Source organism: Palaemon carinicauda, chromosome 44 (assembly GCF_036898095.1).
Source record: "Palaemon carinicauda isolate YSFRI2023 chromosome 44, ASM3689809v2, whole genome shotgun sequence".
Taxonomy (NCBI): Eukaryota; Metazoa; Arthropoda; class Malacostraca; order Decapoda; family Palaemonidae; genus Palaemon; species Palaemon carinicauda.
Window position 1 is genome coordinate 19,734,107 of NC_090768.1, and position 20,000 is coordinate 19,754,106.

The 20,000-nt window shown below is 31.9% G+C and overlaps 1 protein-coding gene across 1 annotated transcript in view; it reads right to left on the reverse strand.

Moving 5' to 3' along the window:
* The window catches only part of LOC137634349 (G-protein coupled receptor GRL101-like), a 376,114-nt gene that overhangs the window by 281,696 nt on the left and 74,418 nt on the right, over positions 1-20,000 (reverse strand). The window contains exon 3 of the mRNA XM_068366747.1: positions 12,589-12,705. Coding sequence (XP_068222848.1) covers positions 12,589-12,705 — 117 coding nt within the window. The remainder of the gene's footprint in view (positions 1-12,588; positions 12,706-20,000) is intronic.

A 20,000-nucleotide genomic window follows, 5' to 3' on the forward strand; every position in this document is an offset into this window, starting at 1 on the left:
GAAAAACTGATACAAAGATGTGGCAACTGCAATGTTCTGTTACCTATTTACACAAAATTACAAATATAAATTGCATATCATCATTCCCATACAAACTTACATTATATATACTGTGTATATATATATATATATATATATATATATATATATATATATATATATATTTATATATACATACATACATACATATATATATATATATATATATATATATATAAAGTATATATATATATATATATATATATGTGTGTATATATATTTATATATACACACACATACATATATATATATATATATATATGTGTGTGTGTGTGTGTATGTGTGTATGTGTATCATCATCATCATCATCATCTACTACGCCTATTGACACAAAGGGCCACGGTTAGATTTCACCCGTCGTCTCTATCTTGAGCTTTTAAATCAATAATTCTCCATTCATCATTTCCCACTTTACTCTTCACAGTCCTCAGTCATGTAGGGCTGGGGCTTCCAACTCTTCTAGTGCCTTGTGGAGACCAGTTGAATGTTTGGTAAACTAATCTCTCTTGGGGAGTGCGAAGAGGAGGCCCAAATCATCTCCATCTACCCTTCACCCTGATCTCACCCATATTTGGCACTCCAGTAATCTCTCTTATAGTTTCATTTCTAATGATGTCCTGCCATCTAATTCCCATTATTCTTCTGAGGGTTTATTTTCTCAAATCTACAAAATCTGTAGGATATTATTTCATTGTCATACCACGAATCATGTCCATTCACTAACACCGATCTCACTAAACTTGGAAATAACATTGAGAGAGAAAAGAGCAACATGGATACGAGAGCAAACTAAAGTAGAGGCTACTCTAACAACATGTAAGAAAAAGAATTGGACGTGGACAAGACATATAAGGAGAATGGCAGATAATATAAGGGCAAAAAAAATAACAATAATGAGTCTCTAAAAATTATAAACAATGAAATGGAAGGAAGAGAAGACAATGGATTGACGAGTTAGGAATAAACAGACGGAAGTAGAAGGACATGTCTGAGGTCTTTGTCCTGTATTGAACTAGCAATTATCTATGATATATATCTATCTATATATATATATATATATATATATATATATATATATATATATATATATATATATATATACTGTATAGATATACATACACATATATATATACAATATATATATATATATATATATTTATATATATATATGTATATATAGGATATATATAATATATATGCTGTTTATTATAAAATAAACATAAAATAAAGATAAAAACATAAATAGCAGTTCATGATGAAAGACCTACTTGTTAAGAAGAAAAAACGAGAAATTAATTGAAAAAAAAAATCTAACAATAGAAAGAACGTGATGTGCATAAAACATTGAGTATAAACAGACCTTAGAAGGGAGATTAAATGCGAAGTTTTCTTTTAATATATGATGACAAAAAATCAGATGAATAAAAGATTGATGACATTTGGTGAAAGATGAATGGCATTCAGGGATGATATTTGAATAAATAATACTGACATTTACTTTTGTCCTCAGATTTGACAAGAAAATATTATGATAATGTTAATCATGTATATAAATATCACTGCTATTGTTGGTAGCCTATGATGACAAAATTGAATTTAAGGAGAAAAATGTACTTTGAAGGAGTCTCAACCCACCCGGAACATTCACTCCGTAGCACTTTCAACGAGACTCCCTGGGCGATTTCTACAAGAATGTATTATACAACCCTCTACAGCTACTCTTCTGTGGCAATATTCTATCTCCGTTCGTTTCGGGAAAAATGAGAATATACAAAATATGAGAGAGAGAGAGAGAGAGAGAGAGAGAGAGAGAGAGAGAGAGAGAGAGAGAGAGAGAGAGAGATGTATCCACATCCACCCAAAAATATATCATGGTTTAAATCATAAAATATATCTCCTGTATGTGTTACGTCATTTGCAATTCAAGAATAACAAAACGAAAATGTTTCAATTATACTTTACTCCTATCAAGAAATAGATTAGTAAATTTAGATATTATATCTAACCTAAAGCCAACGTTGATAAATGTTTGGGCTTTGAAGGATTTGCACTAAAATATGCTGAAAATATTCAGATTGCAAATATGTATTGTGAATAGAACATACTACATCGATGAAAGATGATTCATTAAAGAACATTCTCTTAAATGTTTGATTGATAAAATAAAAGACAGTAAAAATAACCAGTAATCATTACAAATATGCGTTATAGAAGGGTCATTTTGAAGTAATATTGCGGACAGACTACAAAAATTCCTCTTTTTTAAATGATAATACAAAATCTATTTGAAAAGTAATTAGTTCCTGACGATGACTATTTCTGCGTATTGTAGCTTTATCATAATGTCAGAAATGAAAAAAAATAAAGAAATTGAGCCAAACTAGAACATCCCTTTCTTCAGTTTATTCTTTATAATTCTATGGCATATCAATCAGTAATTTTGGCGCATAAACGGTCTAATTAGTCAAAACACGTTTTATCAATAGGGATAGAATAATAATAAAAAAAAAAAAGAATGATTCAAGTTACCCCTCACTTCACCTGAAATCCGCATTGTTACTTTTCCATATCAACCCACTTTTGAATTGAGGTCCTTTTAGACTTCACATCTACAGTAGATGCCTTTTACCAAGAGAACTCATATACATAGTCTTTTCAATCTTAGGCTAAGCCATAGGTTTGCACTTTGGCTTTTAAAGGTATTGTGTTTGAACTGCCTTTTTTAAGCGTACACTCAAATGCATTTCATGAAATCATTTGTTATTAGTGGCGTACATTCCATTTAATTGATTGTTATTTGTTATCAATGATAGATCATAATGGTATTTTTCTGTAGCTCATCTTATATCTACATGAATATATATACACATATATACACAGACATATATACATACACACACACACACACACAATATATATATATATATATATATATATATATATATATATATATATATACTGTATTTATATATATGTATATATATACAGTAAGTATATATATATATATATATATATATATATATATATATATATATATATATGTGCGTGTGTGTGTATGCATATATATATATAATCATCAGCCGTAGCTAGTCCACTGCAGGATAAAGGCCTCTGAGATGCCCTTCCACCCGTGTCTGCTTATGGTCTTTCTATGCTAGTGTATATCAGCAAATTTTCTTAGTTCGTCAATCCATCGTCTTTTCTTTCTTCCCCTGCTTCTTTTGCAATCTCTAGGCACCCATTCTGGTGTTCTTAATATCCATCTATCATCTGTCTTTCGCATTAACCAACCTGCCCATGTCCATTTTTTTTTCTTACATGATGTTAAAATATCCTCTACTCTAGTTGGCTCTCGTATACATGTTCTTTATCTAGCACTTAGCGTCAATCCCTTCATTATTCTTTCCATAGCTGGTTGAGGTATAACTAGTTTATGTTTTAAGGCTTTAGTAAGGCTCCATGTTTCTAATACATAAGATAATACTGATAGGACCATCTGATTAAATACTTTTCACTTTGGAGACAGTGGCATTTTACTTTTCATAATCTCATTTTGTTTACCTGAAGCTTTCTATCTTATGCTTACCTTTCTTTTAATTTCGGTCCCATGTATATGTATACATACATACATATATATACATAAATATATAATTTATATATATATATATATATATATATATATATATATATATATGAATTGCTTTTCCATCCATGAAATGAAAGCTCATGATCCCATGTCTCATGTCATATAAATATGGGCGCAATAAGATAACATTAACAGTGACCTTTCCCTTATTTTTAGTTCTTTAGTATCATTCTATTGATTTACTTAAAATCATATCTTCATATTTGTTTCTCTCAAATGTAATAAAGTTTTAAATTTTATAACACATACATAGCCTCTGCAACACCTTTCCCATTGAAAGCATGTATTTTCTTAACGAGAAATCATAGAGTAAATTATGGAATCTGTTGGTTTTATTTCTTGTTTCCATTCGCCGTGTCTGAAATTTCTCACTTCACTGGTTTACTTACCCACAACTAAATTTTTTCATTACTGTCTTACGTATATGGTATCAGAGACAAGGAATGCCTATAGATGTGGATATAGCTTATTTTTCAATTCATTACAAATTCAGCATAAATCAAAAGTGCATTTTTCTTATGTAACTAAACATCCTTTCAAAATTATGTCTGCTTTACCTCACAGACGCCATTTGAAGGTTTAAAGGCCGCTCATGAATGACAGAGGCCTGGGACAGTGACACTGCCCTATCAAACAGGACAATGCCCAAGATACTGACCACATTACATATCATCAGCGCCCAAGCCCCCTCTCCACCTGAGCTAGGACGAAGAAGGGTTAGGCAATGATTGCTGATGACTCGGCAGATAGACCTTTAGGTTCCCCAAAAAACCCAATCCTTGGTTCACAAAGACGGTGAGGTTGCAGCAACCAAAGGAAGTTATGAGTTTGAGGGGGACTCAAAACCCAGTCTGGCAATCCTACCCCTTTTCACATAATGCCTTCCGGGCAAGTAACTCGTGCCGGCTCATGCATATCTTAATCTAAAATCTGAATAAACCATCCAATTTCAGTTACTTATTGTATTTCCAGTTTTATCTCGTTTATGGAAAGGATTATAGGTTACGGAATAGCTTTATAAGTTTATTGGTTTAAACTACTAATACTGAAAATTTTTCTCATTATATTATAAAACTAAAATCGCACATCAACTATTGGTTAAGTCTAGAAAACGTTTTACTTTCAGTGAAATGGGAAAAAAAATAAGTCAATGTAGAATTATTATTAGTATAATTTTTCTTGTTTATCGGTATCTTTTATTTTATGTAAATAACATTTGCTGTATCATGAAACGGCAATTGCGAATAGTAATACATATTTCTAACTTGATGGAATGATATCAGTTATCAAAGCTTTTTTTTTTTTTTAACGAACGGGGGTGAAATATTTAAAATTGGTATTAATACCCTCATAATGAGCTATCAGGTGAATTATGCACAATTTTAATTACAAAGGCCATATCCGGAAATGGTAAAGTAATTTCTAGGTAAAAGAATTAGCTGATAAACTAGAAAATAAATCTGTAACTTTTCAAAACAAGCTCTGAATCAACAGTAAATTGTAGTTTATATGTTATCATAAAAGAAGCATGTATAGAAATGTTTATGAAATGTTTTAATGAATAATCTAACTTTGTGCACCTAATCCTATAGTTACTAATACTAAATAACAAAGTACGCGCATGCGTGAAGGGGCAGAGTCAATATCTGTATTGACTCTGTAGGCATATATGCACCTGAACAATACTTATGTACTTTGTAATAGTATCTCTTCAATATAAGGATAGTACCCCTATGTTTCGGGCTTACGTTTTTGGCCTTTTCCTAGCTTAAGTAATTCACAAATGATATACAGGTGCATTGAACAATAGCAAGACACCACTTAAAATATAACATGTAAAACCAATCCTGCAAATTCTATGTAATGAACTGAGAATCCTTTTCATATTCATGCTCTAAAATAGAGAAAGCTTTCTATCAGATGAAATGTCTAATAGGGATCAATATGTAACTGTATACCCCTTATGAAAAATCGAGGTCAAACAAACCTTACATACTAAAATATTACCGATACCTGTCAAACAAACCAATCTCAAAGCATTATAAAGTCCTAACTCCATATAGGAAGCTAGAAAATGCATATGCCCGCCCATATGGCAAACATTCTAATGTAATCCCATAGTATTAGCGACATATAGATTATGTGAGCTTTTATCTCAAAAAGTGATTTTCAAAAAAATAATCCCATCTAATTTCCCAGTAAAATAAATGGAATATTTATAATGAAGCTTGTTTCAAACAGCATCAATGCCTGCATAATTTCGATACAAGTAAGTTAATTTAATTTCGTAATGATGTGAAGAGAAATACATGGCATTTAAATGTATTTACTCACAATGTGGATTTGTTTTATCATCTATTCTTTCGATAATATAAGATATATTGTTTATAATGAATTCATAATTAAATGCTAATTGACAATGAAGACTAAAATTTCATATATATTAAACTGTAATCTATATAAAAAAAATCATTAAAATTATGTTTAATCTCCCTTTCCGTCCCTCACGCCCACCTCCATCGACTTTCACGATTGTAAGTATGTAATGTAGACATTACCTATCATTCATTTAACTGATCTCTGTACACATGCGCATACGTTTTAAAATGATCTTGAAGGAAAGCTGAATGACTGGAATGTTGAAATGGTCGGAGCTAGTTTGAGAACTATTGTGAAAGTAATTTAAAGACACTTGGTGGATAATCAAGAAGATAAAGAATTTAAAGACACCTATAGTTCTTTGAATTAAAAGCGATATTCTGCATTGCAATGATAATAATATAACTGAGTGGTAAAACAACTGTTATAATTTCAGTGTTCAGCAAACAAAACTGCCTTTCTTTAAAACCTACGATAATTGTTTTAGTATTAGTAACTATATACATTCGGGGTTGTGGTGGCCTGGTGGTAACGTCATTGCCTGATGATTGCCAGACTGGGGTTCGAGTCCTCCTCAAACTCATTAGTTCCTCTGGTCGCAGCAACCTCACCACCCTTGTGACCTAAGGATGGGGTTTTTTGGGGACCCTATAGGTCTATCTGCTGAGTCCTCAGCAGCCATTGCCTGGCCCTCCTTGGTCCTAAGTTGGGTGGAGAGGGGGCTCGGGCGCTGATCATACGTAATATGGTCAGTCTCTAGGCCATTGTCCAGCTTGGTAAGGCAATGTCACTATCCCTTGCCTCTGCCATTCATGAGCGGCCTTTAAACCTTTAAATAAGCTTAAACTGAGTATAACGTGAAAAAGTTTAACATTGGTTGAGTATTGTTTAACGAAAAATTAAGAAAAAATAATAATAGTATATCAGCACTGTACTTAGATTTTGAGGCTGGGAGGAATTATCTGTGTGAAAATAATCTCTAGCTATTAATTTTTACTAACCAATCAATTACTTTTATAACACTTCTAGCTTTCTCTACCTTTTTGTGTCTTCGGAGGACTATATTACTTTCCTTGTCCATTTACTTAACTTTTGGCAATATTTCTTTCAGCTAATAACTTAAGGCTATCACCAGGGCATTCTTACTTGTATAATGGTTATTCATTGCTATAAACAAAAAATTAAGAAGAAAAAAATTTTTTAATTTATATGTTTTACATGGAAATTCTTGAAAATATTGCTACAGACATTTGGATCATCCATGAAGACTCGCAACTCCAACAGTAGTCCCAATGCCTTGCACTGGAGACATCTTTAATCTTCAATGAAATCCTGCAACACCCTTTTTTGAGACGAGTGAGAATTCGGGAAGCATGCAGTTGTACCTCCCATTGCTGATAGGTAGTGCATGGTCTGAGGAAACATGAACATTAAACATAAACTGCTACAGTTTACAATGTCAAATGATCTGTAGGTGAGTGTAAGCCTCCTGGTATAAACTACTTTAGCTCTACGACAACCCTTGCAAGAAGACTTAAAGCTCACTGAAACAACAGGGAAATAAATCAGCATTCTGTTGAAGCACATGGCAAAAACCCTCAATGAAGCAACCTTATCAGAGACAAGAAGTTGTTCAAGAGTAAGATAAGTCTGGCCGGAGGATAATTGCTAAAGCAGTAAAAATATACTGCAACACTCTTGCTTGAATGTTTAAGTTTCCTCAGACTATGTTTTCCCATCCAGTAGGATCAGAGTTCAGTGTGTGCCTCCAAAACTTCCACTGGAGCCCTAGAAACTGGTGTGGAACTTCATTAGGGGAATCAAAATATGTTGTGATGCTTTGCAGAAGATACAGTTATTTCCGGTAAGATTTTCATGAATTTCTGGGAAAATTCTCATGTATAATATATATATATATATATATATATATATATATGTGTATATATATATATATATATATATATATATATATATTATATATATATATATATATATATATATATATATATATATATATGCTTAAAAATCACAGGAAAACGTGATGCTCAGATGCAGAAGAACCACAGGGAAAATGAAAATACGAAATATACGATTAAGTCCTGACTAGTTTCGTGATACTTCTTCAGAGGACTTAATCGTATATCGTATATCGTATATTTCGTATTTTCATTTTCCCTGTGGTACTTCTGCATATATATATATATATATATATATATATATATATATATATATATATATATATATATATATACATTCACAGAGGGCGATAGCCTTAGTGATGTTAATGTGTTTCCCGCAGGAATCTTCATATTTTCTCAGCTTCTTCAAGTTTTTAGACGTAATAATGAATGATGATCATTCCTTTCCTTCATATTTCATTCACTACAGCACTGTTTCGACAAAACTTTGTCTTTATCAAGTGATTGCTGATTTATATGTTAACAATTCCTTTTATACATCAGCTTCTACAAATAATACGATTAAATATATTGATTATATTCTAAATTAATGAAAATTCTAAAAATTAAAAATAATAAGGGGAAAGTTTTCAAAATTCAGAGATCCTTAGATTATGAAGAGAGTAACGGCTGATTATATGTATATATGTATATATAAATATATATATATATATATATATATATATATATATATATATATATATATATATATATCATATGCGCGCTTGGACTTGCACCAGTATATAGTTTATCCATGTCGCTTTCTGGTTGAGGGGAGCGTATAATTAAAATCTTTCTGTATGTTCAAAGTTGGTGCCTGGAGGGCGATGCTTACAGGTTCAGCAATTATAAGTCTGCCGTAGTTGTTATATTTGTGTACAATGTGGGTTCAATCAATTAATTCCTTCAGGGAGGGTTTCCGGTCGTGGACATCAATTTAGTAGAACAAGGTTAAACATGCTAAAGTACGATGAAAAACATTCCCGCCCCAAAAAAAGTAAAAAGGAAGCGTGCATGAACGTAGTCTATAAATGTCCATGCCCTGAGGAGATGTGTAAATCTCACAGAAAAGACTACATTGGACACACTACCACAACAATCCGAAGAAGGATGCTGGCCCAGAGAAAAGAGGTGGCAATAGACCAACACATCTCTATAATCAACAAGCATTTTAATACACAAAAGATTTAAGAGGTTATGTACCTAGGTGAAATTGGTAAAGTGGATTGAGCTAATCTTATTACAATAATTATCACGACAATAGGAGATAAAACGCCAATTATGATTTATTTAGATTATTTCTCAGATCATCTAACTGGATGGTTACAGACTTACGCATAGATCACACCTAAATTAGAAGACTAGCTAGATGAGTAAAAGGGCGACAAACATTGAAAAAACGTAGATATAATAACGCAGGTAAATATCGGTGGGTAACTTGAAATGGCAAAACATTTTCTGAACTTGAAAATACCACCCCTTAAGAGATCAAAGACAAAAATGTGTTTCTCTCATCATTATGCAAAATATAATTACTTTGAAGATGCATGGAATTCAAGACTTCCACGAGGTGTCTTGCAATTACAAAAAAGAAAGGACCTATCATTATTAACAGGATTTCTGGAACTTATCAATCATCAAGATTCCGCGTTACAGATAAAATGAAATTAACCAACCAAAAAGAATCGATGCATGGGATTCCTAGATTGATCAACTAAGAAGATTAAAGGCTGCAGATTCTATGGAAATGAACAATTATAAAAAAATCCACATCACAGATTGCATAAAACACATTTCGCATATATCTTAGAACAGACTTACTATTACGAATCCAATTTACAAAATGTACAGAACTGACCAGCCGTTAAAATCCATTTAACAATAAGAATCCATTGTCAAGAAATATCCAACTATCATGAATCCAAGTTCAAACTAGTGTGCCAAAATCTGAATGGGACACAGCATAGTTATTCATTGTTCTGAATGCTTTTGCAAAATCAGTTTCTCTTGTAACCCTGAATCAAATTCAATTGTATAAACACAGTCTTCAACTAATACATAACACATTTTATACCAACAAGAGGAAAAACAATGCCAAGTCGGCCTTCTCACGACGTTGCGTCATGATCGTGAACAATTATGAAGTGTATTCGCCGATCTAGTTAAAGAAACGCTCTCCTGTTTTGAGCTGTTCAACGGGACTATATCGACTTCCTATAATACGAACGAGTTGCTGGTAAACAATGCTCTATAAAACCGGATCTCTTTGGTCTCCGAAGCGAGTGATTGGGAAATCATCCCCATTCGGTAATGGGGGTCTTTAAAGCCTTTATAACAGGTGGTTTCTTGTTCTTGATTTACTAGACATCGAATGGTGATAGTGGTGAGAAGGATATTTTCTTATTTATTGTCAGATTTCTAATACACTGTATTTCATCAATCTGTCTAATAATGATTCAAAATATTTCGTAAATATGAACTTTAGAAAACTAAACATTGATATACAGTAGTTTTCACAAGATTAATTTTCACAAATTCCCAGTCAACAAGACTTTTATGAAAATGTACTCGCATATCGCATATCGAAACATATATTCGATAGCTTTTCTTTCATTAGCGTATAAGATAATATAATCTCGTTTACAAGAAAGTACTTTCTAAATACATTCCATCACACATGCATATGGCAAGAGCTTTCTAGAAATACACACACCTATTACATTTTTGTATCTGCATCATGATGTGCAGCACAGCTGTAACTTGAGTGCACTGTTGCAGCCGAAAAAGATGGCATGAACCTTGATGTTGTATAATGTATGGGATCTCTGGCCAGGCCAGTTGGGCATCCCTACTTTAATAAAAAAATAAATTCTGCTTTTTCTACTTCATACTGTGATAGGAATACCCGGAAGAGACTGGAATTCCAATTCATAAAAGTGAGATGCTGAAAAAGAAATCCATTATACTTTATATACTGACTTACTCAATTGTTCCACTGATGTAAAAAATAAACATGATAAACAATTTAGGATTAATATTCTTGGTAGAGTTCAGGTCTTGAACAATAAGTAGTACCTGTAAAGCAGTCACGAGTATTTCTGATAACCCTTCCATGTAGATCCATAATGATGTTCAATGCAAAAAATTAAATATTCATTTCGAATAGTTACCAAATTCTTTTTTATTTATAGTGGTGGGAAAAATAAATGACCACCATTCGTCTTTTACACACCAGAATATATTACATCTTTCAGAGCTCAGGTGCTATTTGTTTAAAGCCATTAAATGTTTTTATAAGAGACGTGAAGCCGCCTGACAGAGAAAAAGTATATAAATTAGAGATTTGTTTTGTATACAAGTGGTTTTGAAAAAGAGGTTTATTTTTTGATAATGAAGAATTAATATCTTTAAGGGATGAAGTGTGCAAAAAGTCAAGAGAAAGAAGACCATTCGTAGGTGAAAAATGTTTGAATAAAAACAATGAATTATCAATTTGTTGTGCAATGGTTTATGTTTGTAAAGGGTATAGTACTTATCAGAAATAGAGAAAAGAAAGTGTAGGATCTAGTGAAAGAATATATAAATATTTGCAAAAGGAGAACACTGCTCGCACATGTGAGGAAAACAAGGTTTTATGGTTAAATGGAAACAGCACGTTAGGAAAAGTAATAAATACAAATGTAGAAGGTGATTGAATGTCAGAGGTTAATTTGTATGACTATTATGGAATAAATATAACAGGTTACAGGAGGAGGAAATACGTGGTGAAACACAGCATGTGATAAGCAAGAAAGGTCATAGTAAGAGGTCAAACATTCGAAAGAAATTTGGTATTTCTATAGCAACTAATGGTGGCATAAGTTGAAGTGAAGTGAAGACGTGAAACGACTTTAAGGGAAGTGTAGATGTAAAAACAAGTCTGAAAATGGTGAAGTATTTGAGATGAACTTGTAAATGCTGGACAGGCAGCGTGAACGATGCAATGGTCAGGAAAGAACTTAATATTCAGGAAGGTTAACATGCACTCTAAATAGAAGTAAATACACACAACATATATAGAGAGAGACTTGACGCATTGCTGATGAGCCTTCGGTGTAATGTAAGAATGGAAAGGAGTCTAATTTTCGATTAATTTTGGAGGGCTACAATTCCCAAGAAAAAAAGATACATGGAAATGTAAAACTAATGCTGATGAAAGAAGCAGAATTATATACATACATACATACATACACACACACACACATATATATATATATATATATATATATATATATATATATATTTATATATATATATATACGCACACACACATACACACACATATATATACATATATATATAAATATAAATATATATATATATATATATATATATATATATATATATATATATATATATATATATTCAGGTATATAAAAGAACACGAAAACGAGTAATTCGTTCCGCTAATGTTAAAACGTTACGCATATCTTTACGAATACAAGAAAATATAGTCTTATTACAAAACGGAAATCAACAAACAAAACACTGAAGAAGCATAAGAGAGAAGGGAAATTCGTAACTTACGGCACTGATGTTCATCGGAGCCATCCCCACAATGGTCATGGAAGTCGCAGACTTGCTCCGTCGGGACACAGAAGTGGTTGTTACACTTGAAATGCGTTGCAGGACACACATACGTTTCTGGAAAGAAGAAAAAAAGCGTTTACATTGAATACGTGGTCTTACCTCAAGCATTTTCAATTTCTGCCAAAATTGTTTTTTTTTTCTGCATTTTATATGTAATTGGCTATTACTATAACAATCTATGAAACAGAGCATATGTATACATACAGTGCATGCATATATATATATATATATATATATATATATATATATATATATACACAGTATGTATGTTATTATTATTATTATTATTATTATTATTATTATTACTACTACTACTACCACTACTACTACTTCTACTACTACTACTACTAATAATAATAATAATAATAAACATATGTCGACACAAAACAATAAATGGGGAAAAGTAAATCTATTTCTGCGTTTATCCTGAAAACTATCTATAGGACGATCTGTTCGAGGATAAGCTGTCTTCGATTTTTGGACGCCGCTGAGATGTTGTTTAATCATTATAAACGTAGAGTAACATCTCAAAAATATCACACACACACACACACACACACACACACACACACATATATATATATATATATATATATATATATATATATATATATATATATATATATACTCACATGTATAGTTAGACGGAATTCTTTGCCCACATCGGTCTGATGAAATTACACTCTTTCCGAGTTCCTGCGGGTAGCCCCGCCCACCATCTCTGCATTCTCTCCCAACACTATCTGTTCGCTTAATCACCGCGCAGTAAGGATGTGATAGGGTGATCTTTTTCAGACCGAGGTGTGCAAGAAATTTATGCGTCCAACTGTACATATGTATGTATGTATGTATGTATGTATATATATATATATATATATATATATATATATATATATATATATATATTTAGATATCATATATGGACATACATACGAACATACATACACACGCATATATATGTGTATATATATGTATGTATATATATGTGTATATATATATATATATATATATATATATATATATATATATATATATATATATCTTCATCTCCTGAGAAGAAAAATAAAAAAAAGGTTATCCAATTCACGCTTATACCTATGAATTATGGTAGGACCTCATACACAGTTAATTTATAAAAAAAGATGAGGTATTAAATAAAGCTATACAAAAGGATCAATAACACTATGCCATTAACACCTATACCTTGCAATTACTCCCGCTCATTCTTCCATTATATCTTTTAAACATTTTATTTAACCCTCACGAGGTTTTCCTTTCCCCTTTATCCCCTCACACTTCTAAATTATTATTCACTAACCTATGGTAGTCCAATTTTAACGCGACTGAACCACCTTGAAATACCCGAGTCCGTATTTTTACAACGATAAGATTTTTACAATTACGTATCCATAAGTTACATTCTTTCCCCCTGTCAATTCTTCATGGTTATATATAATATAAACATATATGACTTCTAAATAATCTTTATTCTTTTTACTTGCACTCACCTTCCTCATTGTACTTAAATAAGTGATACATAATAATCCTATCCTTTAATTCTATCATAAAACCCATTCATTTCTCATGGCAACTTTTCTTTCATGCCATACATCCCTAACACCCTCCACATTGCCATTCTATTGATTATATCATAAACTCTCCCATAAAACTTACCACGCAACTGCTTCTTACAAAATATTGATAGAGATACTCAATTGTCTGGACCCACGTATATTCTCCTTTTAGTACTTCTGTTGGCTGCTCTACTTTCTCAATCAAACGTCTACCATTCACCTTCCGTTGTTTACCAAGTACTGTAATGTAATGCCCCGATAATTCAAAGGGCTGTTCGTATCAACTTTTTCTCTTTTCAATGGAACACTGATTCATGTTCTCACAAATTATCTTCATCCAGATATATCTTACAGAGCTTGTTCACCCTTAATCATTCTAGAAGCATTACTGTACTCTAATTAATTGTTCAGTGGCTATTTCCCTCTTGATAAAGTTAGAAGAGACTCTTTAGCTATGGTACGCAGCTCTTCTAGGAGAAGGACACTCCAAAATCAAACCATTGTTCTCTAGTCTTGGGTATTGTCATAGCCTCTGTACCATGGTCTTTCACATTCTTGGGTTAGAGTTCTCTTGCTTGAGGGTACACTCGGGCACACGATTCTGTCTCATTTCTTTTCTTCTTGTTTCGTTAAAGTTTTTATAGTTTAGATTGTTACTGTTCTTGAAATATTTAATTTTTCCTTGTTTACTTTCCTCACAGGGCTATTTTCCCTGTTGGGGCCCCTTGGCTTATAGCATCCTGCTTTTCCAACTACGGTTGTGGCTTAGCAAGGAATAATAATAATAATAATAATAATAATAATAATAATAATAATAATAACACTCGCTCTCACCCTGCGATCCACTACATGGGTTATTTTGACAATCTTGTAATCGCTTTTTTTTTTTTTATAAGGATTTCCCATAACAAACACTTCTCTGTAATATTGATTTACGGAATTTGTGCCAGATATCTGAATCTACTTGAAAATCTGAGCATGGCATTAGGAACGGATGTAGTAAGAAGCCTAAACTACAACTGGTTTTATTCAATACTTACAACTACAGAGATGGATATTCGATTAAGTAACAACATAGAAAATACCCCTGCCGAATAAAAGCACTGCAATTTTCTGTATTTTTATTTGAAAGGGCTTTTAGTAAGTTCATAATAATAGTTGGAACAACTTTCAGAACGACAAATTATTCCCAACTGAGGTTATAAAGGGATTGTTGAATTATTCATCACTAAGAGTGAGAACTCCTTAGAAAACCATGTCATTAATTTAAATCACACCATAGGAAGAAGCTAATACATACAAAGACACAAATTATGCTAATGGATGTGTTGCAAGAGCGCAGTAGATTGTACATCTGACTTTCCGACAATGAATAAAAAGCCAGCCTATATTGTGGAAAGTGAAAACAGCACACCAAATATAGAATTTCAGGATCATTGCAAGCTTCAGCCTTTATAAAACTTATACTAATCCGATGCTCTTTATATTAAACAATATTAATAAAAATCAGTGAAAGTATACCTCAAGCCCAGGCATGGTTTTAAAATAATACCTCTTTAATAACACGTTAAAAACAAGGCTAACAACAAGTAACCACATGACCAGAAAAATTAAATGAGAAATGCAAGCTAATGGTATAAAAACACAAACGATTTGGTAATCTGGAATGGCTTTATATGTTAAAAAATATCAGTAGCGGATATTAGCAAAATTTAACATAAAAATAGTCAAAACTTCTGTCGAAGGTAATGCCAAGATTTCATATAAAAATATAGATTTAAAAATAACTCCTGAAAATGAGGTTTAATGATATGCCCCTTGTAATCAACCCGAAGACCGTAAGGGTCTTTTCGTGCAAAGATGAGCTGATATTCTTTAATTATAAGACAGTTTATCATTAAGGGTACTTCTATATCCATTAGCAAATGAACTGTTGTCAGTTGCTTTCTTGTGCGGTGAATCATCATTATGATCAATTGGTTTTGTGGAAAAATTCATTTATTAACGTCTGGGGAAGCAATGGAATGGGTTCTGAAAGCATTTAACTCAGTTGGATGCCGTTTGTTTGTCATCATACGCTAATATTTTGTGACTTTTGTGAGCTATAATTCAAATAAAAAAAAAATACTTAGCAAATATATGAACATTAACATAGATTTACACACACCCACATACAGTATACACACTTGTGTATATATACATATATATATATATATATATATATGTGTGTGTGTGTGTGTGTGTGTGAGTGTGTGTGTGTGTGTGTGTGTGTATGCATGAAACTAAAAGGGAAACGTGATGCTCAGATGCAAAAAAAACCATATTATAATAGTAAATCCTGACTAGTTTCGCCTTACTTCTTCAAGAGTCCTCTTGAAGAAGTAGGACGAAATTAGTCAGGAATAATATATATATATATATATATATATATATATATATATATATATATATATATATATATATATATATATATATATATATATATATTTTTTTTTTTTTTTTACGTGATCCCCAAAAGTATCAAAGCTGAATGAATATAAAGTACCCCGGATTTTAACATCCAGTTTGTCCAAAAGTATATTTTGTCATAATCTCCATGTAATACTTTATGAACAGAATAAAACATATATCGAGTCCCGAGGTTACAAACTGCCACGTGGTGATAATGACAAAGTTTACAAGGGAAAACTGGTCGTTTTCTATCTGAAAGGTTATCTTAACACAAAAGATCTATCAGATATGGTTTCGAGAACTAGAGTAACAACGGGATTGCATCAGCTGGAGTGGGCCATCTTCGCTTTTAAAAAGGGCTTGTTCGTCAAGGAAAAAGATTTGGAATCGGTCATAAATTAAAAAACAAATAAAAGGAATTCATCTGAGGACAGTGGGCAAGACACTTCTGAATCCAATCATCAAGAAAGATAATCCACAAAGACTGACCGTCATATGACCATCCTAGATCAACATATCAACCTCCAACCAGTCATGAAAATAAAAACAAGAATCTTTTCCCGACCCAGCCAAACCAATTTTGGATCAAGATAAATCCCTAACTTTTCAAAATATATAAACTGTCTCTGTGAACTTCCTCCCTCATCCCTCATTTTCCACCGGGATGAGAGCTACTGTACAGTATATTGGTCAATATGTAGTGATCAATTCTGTTGGCTTAGTTTTTTGTGAACCTTTTTAAAACACACACACATACGCACACACACATACACACACATCTCTCTCTCTCTCTCTCTCTCTCTCTCTCTCTCTCTCTCTCTCTCTCTCTCTCTCTCTCTCTCTCTATATATATATATATATATATACATATATATATATATATATATATATATATATATATATATATATATTACTAGCTAAACTACAACCCTAATTAAGGTAGCAGTATGCCATTAGGCCAAGGTCTCCCAAGGGGAAAAATAGTCCAGTCAGGAAAATAAATAAATAAACTATATATGAGAAGTAATGAATAAGAATATGAGATCCGAAACAACGTTAAAATACATATTTCATATTAAACTATGAAGACAGACTCATGTCAACATGTTCAACAAAAAAACATTTGCTTCGAGTTTAAACTTTGGAAATTCCAACAATTCAATTACATTATTACTAACACCATTCTACAATCTGGTCACAGATGAAATAGACTTCTAGAATACTGCGCCTTGTGATGAGGCAAGGGTGTTAGAACTGACTGCATATAAAACGACGTACAGGATTGTACAGTCTGGGAAAATGGGAATGCAAAGAATGGTAAGAATTATGAAGAATCTTTGGCCAGAGTCACATAGAAAGTAACGCGAAACAAGAAACGCAAGACCCAAAACGTGTCACAAATGAAAACAAAAGTGATAACAGATCTTTATCAGTTTCGTCACATAGGAACTAACAACACACAAGAAACGCGAAACGCCTGTGGTCACGTGTCAACCAGCAGTGAACCTGTTCAGTGTTCGTGATGCATTTCGGGCATTGCTGTGTGCTATATTGTATTCAATTGCTGAATATATGGCACAGGTATATGAAACTGATCAGTTTCTACTACGAGAAAATTTCTTAACTGACTTGGATTCACTTATTCCAGATACCCTCAAGAGCCTTTTTAAAAACATCGTTTCGAAAAAACAAGAAAGGAAATAAAAAAAAATAGGATATGAAGTGTACAGCAATTTCACATGCTATCCTAATAGCAGCTAGACCAAGGTCTTGCTGGTCATGTCAGTCAAAAGTATGGTTCTAAGCATCGAATGAATGTGCTCTCTATCTAGGGATTATGTGCTTCATATGCTGAGGCAGCACTCCAAAGAATATAAGCTTTGCAACATCCAGTCAGGGAACCTCAGAATGACTTATTTACACAGTGATTGTATTCGACAACACTGATCTGAACATCTGCACCCTTGATGGATCCAACGCTTTCCACAGTAAGGCAGGGATTCAGAGAGTCACTACTCCAAACGACCCTACTTCAGATCAGCCAATCACTACATTAGAGAAGATCCCTGTGTATCCTCCGCTGAATTTTTAGTCGTGTTTCCATTAAAGCATTTGGAAATAAATGTGCAGGACGTTTGCTGCATATAAAAGTCATGAATTTAGCTACTATCATTACAGTTTCCACTACTGTATCAGTAACAACAACAAAATTCCTGTGGCTACTAGTTGAAAAGCAGGATGTTAAATAGCCTAAAGCTCCGAAAGGGAAAATAGTCTAGGGAGGATGGGAAATAAGGAATTAACAAACTATATATGACAAATAATGAATAAAGAATATAAAATACCATAAGATTAGCAACAATGTTAAAATAGATCTGTCATAAATAAACTATGAAGAGACAATCATGTCAACCTCTTCAACATGAAAACATTTGCAGAAAATTTGAACTTCATAAGTTACATTGATTCAACTGCCCTACCATCCTGTTGTTGCTCAATAAAAAGAGGAAAATGGTGCAAGGTGGAAACTATATAAATATATATACAGTATATATATATATATATATATACATATATATATATATATATATATATATATACATGTCCATATATATATATACATATATACATGTCCATATATATATATATATATATATATATATATATATATATATATATATATATATATATATATCCAGATACATAATAATCTTTTCTTATAAGTTTTATATCTCAGCCTACTGATTTTAAAAAGTATCTATATACCAATTCTGTGCATATACATCTATTATATATACACGTGTATATATATATATATATATATATATATATATATATATATAAACACACAAACACACACATATATATATATATATATATATATATATATACATATATATATACACATACATACATGTACACACACATATATATATATACATGTATATATATACATATCTATATATACATATACATATACTACATATATATATATATATATATATATATATATATATATATATATGTGTGTATGTATATATATATATGTAAATATATAAATATATAAATATATATATATATATATATATATATATACACGTGTATATATAATTTATGTATATACACCGAATCGGTAAATAATATAGATAATTTGTAATATCAGTAGGGAGAGATATAAAACTTATAAGAAAAGATTATTACAAAGATTGTTCTTTCTCAAAGACGAAAAACTTGACTAACGGTCGGGTCTTTTGAATGTGGAAGTTAGTCTTCAAGTTTACTTTAAGGAAAATTTTGCGTCGCATAATCATTACCTTTTCTTGA